Source organism: Fukomys damarensis, unplaced genomic scaffold (genome assembly GCF_012274545.1).
Source record: "Fukomys damarensis isolate Sample0158 unplaced genomic scaffold, DMR_v1.0_HiC HiC_scaffold_37, whole genome shotgun sequence".
Taxonomy (NCBI): domain Eukaryota; kingdom Metazoa; phylum Chordata; class Mammalia; order Rodentia; family Bathyergidae; genus Fukomys; species Fukomys damarensis.
This window is the reverse complement of record NW_022900949.1, coordinates 700840-706083: the sequence shown is the minus strand read 5'-3', so window position 1 is coordinate 706083 and position 5244 is coordinate 700840. Positions and strand designations below refer to the sequence as shown.

Here is a 5244-nt window from a genome sequence, read left to right as displayed (position 1 = left end):
CTGCGCTCACCCGACTGCCCGGCGACGGCGGCCACTGGACCCCACGGTGAGTGAGGCTTAGCCTGTGCGGGCTGAGACTCTGGGACTCCTCCGCTCGGTCTGTTCTTTTCTTGTTTTCTTCTTCCTTCCTTCCTTTCTACCGGGGAGGAAACCCAGGGCCCTCTCACTGAGCTGCATCCCTACCCGCTTTTTATGGTTTATTTTGAGACAGGGTCTTGCTACTTAGCCGAGTTGCCCAGACAGGACTTGAATTTACGATCCTCCTGGCTCAGCCTCCTGAGTGCTGGGATTAGAGACCTGTATCACGAAGCTTCTGGGGTGGCCTTGGCACCCTGTCACCCGCCGCTTCCGACTGCCCCTTGTCTCGTTCCCTTGCTGCCTCTCTCCTTGCAACACCAGTCAGTGTCTGACCTGTTTCCGCGTCTGTCTGTTCCCTCCGGTCCCCCCCACCTCCTCTTCAGGAGACGCCCTCCAGTCCCCCAAGGTGACATTGGACTCTGCCCCCGTGCAAGCCCAGCTGGACCGTGGGGACATGGGCCTGGCCTCCAGCTGGGGGGCTGCCAGCCCCACTGAGCTCGTGGAGGTTGCAGATGAAGATGGGGACTCAGACAGCAGCCCCGATGAAGCCTCATTTGTCACTGCAGAGGAAGATCCTGGAGCAGAGGACACAGCCCTGGAGAGAGACTCTGTCAGGTCCCAATCACTGCCCGGGGCAGAGCAGAGACCCATGCAGGTGGCCCTGGGGCCCACATGTGGCCCAGGGCCACCTGGTGAGGAGGCTGAGCTCAGCATCCGGCTGTGGGCCATGACTCTGTCCCGGTCTCGGGCCACCTTCTCCCCAGCCCTCCTGGATGCGGGCACAGCCCACAGCTGCCCCCAGGAGCCCCGCTTCCGCCCCCTGGCAGGTGACCAGCTGTCCTGTGGTGGTGACACAGCTGCCCTCTGGCTGACAGAGGACAAAGCCAATGCTGCGGAGGACGGGGACCACGTACTCACCAGTCAGCTCCCGCCGGCCCCTGCCTCACCTGGCCTACAGCTGCTGTGCAGGTTCCCAGCACCAGGTGACTGTCACTGCCCAGTCATTCCTTTCCCCTGGCCATCGTGTGGCCTCCGATGGCTGGAAGAAGCCCAGGCTGTGCCTGGTGAGTCCGTCTCAGGGCCTGGAGTCCCAGGAGCCCCCAGGGTCACCTTCTAGTCCACCCACTTACCAGCTTCCCAAGTGATCCTTCCTCCAGCTCCCTGACTCAGTTTCTCCTCTCAGACCCAGACTTTTCAAAGTACAGCCCGGAGCTAGCTGAGGCCCTGCGGACAGGCTGCATCCCTGACTGCCAGGCAGATGAGGATGCCCTGGCCCTGCAGTTCGAGCGGCCGAGTCCCTCAGAGAGGTGGCGGGAGGGTGTCGTGAAGTCCAGCTTCACATATCTGCTGCTGGACCCCAGGTGCCCCAGGTGGAAGGCCCAGGGAGGGAGCTACATCTGCATGTGTCCTGGGGAAGGGTTGGGTGTCTTGGGGAGCAGCCACCCTCCTCTGACTCTAGGGTGTGGGGCACTGGCTGTGGGTTCTGTGTTGCTGGGTTCTGTCCCTGGAGCCGACATCACTTTCTGAGTTGCCCCCCTCCAGGCAGACACAGGACCTGCCAGTCCAAGCCTTGTCACTGACGCCAGCCCAGTGTCTTCAGATATTTGTCCGTGCCATCTTCTATGTGGGCAAAGGGACGCGCTCCCGGCCAGACGCCCACCTCTGGGAGGCTCTTGGCTACCGTGGGCGGCCAAGAAGACAGGTGTGCAACGGGGGTCAGGGTTGAGGTGGGCCGGGGCAGCCAGGCTGTGGGAGGCGGAGGGAAAAGGGGCTCAGGAGTGACCTCTGACCCTGCCCTGCTCCCCAGGCCTCCCCCAAGGTGCGCCGGATCCTGGACATCTGGGACAGTGGCCGAGGCGTGGTCTCCCTGCATTGCTTCCAGCACGTGGTGGCCGTGGAGGCTTACACTCGGGAGGCCTGCCTTGTGGATGCCCTAGGTGGGTGCCTCCGCCTTCCCCTCTAGGGCTCTTTGTTCCCTCGCTAAATGAGCAGTTACTGAGCACCCACTGTGTGCTCACACGTGCATGCAGCGGGTTCCAATTGTTTATTCCCACTTGACGGGAAGTCAGGATGGCTTTGCTATCACCGACTCCTGCTGGGGAAGGGGTACCCCGAGGCTGGCCCTGTGAGCCCGTTTCTAATCTCTCCAGGAGTCCAGATGCTGACCAACCAGAAACAAGGGCACTGCTATGGGGTGGCGGTCAGTTGGCCCCCAGCCCGGAGGCGGCGCTTGGGGGTGCACCTGCTGCATCGCGCCCTGCTCGTCTTCCTGGCTGAGGGTCAGCGGGAGCTTCGGCCTGAGCACATCCAGGCGCGAGGCTGAGTGCTGGAGCTGGCCATCCAGTGCGGACAGACGTCACGGTGTCTGCTGTCCCCGTGCTGAGAGCACCACTCTGTGGCTACAGACGGCAGGATGCACGTGTGCATGTGTGTGCGTATGTCTGTGTGTGCATGTGTGTGTGTGTGTGTGTGTGTCAGGAGCACTGGGGCAGAGCCTCCTTTCAAACTAAGGTAGGGCTCTGTACACGTGGTACTACTGGTGAACTACTGAGCTCCCCATCATGGGAGGAAGCCAAGGGGCAAACCAGAAGGTGCTTTGGAATACTTTGGTGCTCTGGCAGTCTTTGGGGATTGTCTTTTTTCTTTTTTTTTTTTTAATGTTTTTGAGACAGGGTCTCGCTATATAGCCCAAACAGGCTTTGAACTCACTTTGGTCCTCCTGCCTCAGCCTCCAAGAGTGGTGGGATTATGGGTATGTACCTCCATTCCTGGCTTTCTGTGGATCGCCTTGTCACTTTCCCATTGCTGGGACAAAATACTTGGCACCCACAACTGAAAGGAAGAGAGGTTTATTTTGTTTGGGTACCAGGGATCGAACTCCGGTCCTTGTGCCACTGAGCTAAATCCCCAGCCCAAAAGACATTTATCTTGGTTCATGGGTGTAGTCGATGGTCAGCCACCTCCAAGGCAGAAACAGCAGGGCAGAAGGGCCTGGTGGAGGACAGCTGCTCACCTCATGTGTTCGGGAAACAAGAGGAAAAGAGAGGAATCAGGGACAAGAAGGAACCTCCCCATTTCCAGGTCACACCCCAGTGCCCTCCTCCAATGAGGACCCCCCTTCTAACCACACTTGCAGCCGTGAAGGCATCTGTGAGTGAACAGAGGAGCACAGCACTACGATTCCCGCCACACAGGATTTTGGGGGACATTTTAGATCTTACCCATAATACGGCCCAAATCCACTTCGGTGCTTTTGAGCCTGAGCTGTATAGCTCTGGCTGCCCTTGAGTCTCCTGCCTCAGCCTCAGAGTACTGGGATTATAGGAGTGCACCACTATACCCGGCTCCGAGTTCACTTTTATATCCTAGACACAGCGGACCCACAGATAGGCTGGCGAGGGTTTCCTTAGGTCCCAGCGGGGGTCTGCCCTTCTGTTTCTGGTACCGGGGATCAAACTCGAGATCTTGCACTTGGGAAGCAAGCAGTGAGCTGAATCCCTGGCCCAAGGGGTCTGCCTTTCTTAAGAGCCAGGTTCATGGCCTCCAGGCTGTAAGGCCCTGGGCCAGTCCCTTGTCTGCGCAGTTTCCACCTTCTGGGCATTCCCATAGGTGGCTGCAGGACAGTGGTTGGGCTCTGAACAGTGGTGCAGTGGTAGTGGAGGCCTGCTCTTCCAGCCCTGGGAGGATGAGGCAGGAGGGTCACAAGTTCAAATGCAGCCAGGCAACATAGTGCCTTAGTGCGATCTTGTCTCAGGAGAACCCAAACATGGCTGGGGTGTGTGGCTCAGTGCTGAAGCCCTGGCGTGTATTTGCGTTACAAGAAGAAAGGGAGGAAAAATGGCTCCAGAACTGGGCCTGGGCTCCATCACTTATAGCCAACTCTAGAAACTTCATCTTTTTTTGGGCGGAGCTACCCGGAATTGAACTCAGGACCTTGCCCTTGCATGGCAGGTCTGGCAGCACTGAGCTAAGTCTCCAGCCCTAAGCCCTACTTAATCTTTTGTTCTTCATTTTGATGTGCTGAAAACTAGATCCAGGTCCTCACCTGCTAAACATGGATTCTACCACTGAGTGAAATCACCGGCCTCTTTTGATGTTAAGAGACAAGGCCAGGCTAAATTACTCAGGCTGGGCTCAAACTCTCCTCCTGCCTCAGCCTCCCCAGTGTAGGGGTTAATAGGCATATGCCACTATGACCAGGCCGGCCTGGATGACTCTTTGCCCCACGGACTGTCCTTGTACATTTGGGGAGGTGCTGACCTGATGCCAGGAGCCTCTCCTTAACCCAGCACGTCAGGCCGAAGGACTGACCCAGGGCACAGTCCCGCCTGAAACCCTGCTTGGGAACGCAGGTGGGGTCAAGCCAGCGGGGAAAGGGAAATTTCGAAGGGAACGGGCCCCAGTGTGAAGTTCAGACACCCCAGTAACTGGGTGGGGCAAGGATGCAGCAGACGGGGGTGCCAGGCACTGTGCACGGGGCAGGGTAATACTGTGGATGCTGTTGTTGCAGCTCTAATCTCATGCAATGGCCATGAAGCCTCAACTCCACCTGTGACTGTTCCCTGCCAGGGACAGGGAGCTCAGCCCTTGACAGCCTGGGGACAGAGGTGACGGGGTGGGGGGCTTCGGGAAGCTGGCCCGCCCTCCACGTTCTCAAGGTCAGCCCTGGGGTGGGCACCCGCATCAGCCCAGCCTGGAGACAAAACAGGCGGGGGTGGGGGTGGGGGTAGGGGTGCTTAAGGCCCGGCTCTGGGGATTAGAGCACAGGCCGGGAGACTCCGATCGACACTATGGGGGTAGGTGCTTAAGGCCCGGCTCTGGGGATTAGAGCACAGGCCGGGAGACTCCGATCGACACTTATGTTTATTGAGTTACAGTTGGGATGTGCAGGTTCGGCGGCATCAGACCCTCCACCCTTGGGCAACAATAGCTCCTAGCGTCGAGGAGTAGGGCAGGGGTGCGGGTCTCGGGCAACGGGGCAGGACCTCCGAGGAGGGCCCCAGGACAAGCACAGGTGACACGGAAGACAGAGCGGCGGGGCTTCTGTACACGGTCTTTCTCCGTGGGCCCAGCTACAGGACCGCACGAAGCTGAGCTCGCAGGCCGGAAGCAGACCAGGCTCCTCCTGCGCATGCCCGACCCCACCGGCCTGAGGGGGGGGGTCTC

At 59.2% G+C, this 5244-nt stretch overlaps 2 protein-coding genes across 2 annotated transcripts in view; one reads left to right on the top strand and one right to left on the bottom strand.

Moving 5' to 3' along the window:
* Window positions 1-6: 6 nt before the first annotated feature.
* On the top strand, window positions 7-2452 carry Ankle1 (ankyrin repeat and LEM domain containing 1). The gene is made up of 6 exons (XM_010644322.2): window positions 7-46; window positions 462-1061; window positions 1262-1439; window positions 1621-1780; window positions 1886-2015; window positions 2229-2452. Exons 2-6 carry the CDS (start codon window positions 533-535, stop codon window positions 2399-2401), a joined length of 1170 nt encoding a protein of 389 aa, XP_010642624.1. The 5' UTR covers window positions 7-46; window positions 462-532; the 3' UTR covers window positions 2402-2452.
* Window positions 2453-4436: 1984 nt separating this feature from the next.
* The window catches only part of Abhd8 (abhydrolase domain containing 8), a gene marked incomplete at its 5' end in the record, with an annotated part of 6042 nt that continues 5234 nt past the window's right edge, over window positions 4437-5244 (bottom strand). The window contains 2 exons of the mRNA XM_010644373.1: window positions 4437-4505; window positions 4954-5227. Of these exons, the coding sequence (XP_010642675.1) occupies window positions 4437-4505; window positions 4954-5227 (343 nt within the window). The remainder of the gene's footprint in view (window positions 4506-4953; window positions 5228-5244) is intronic.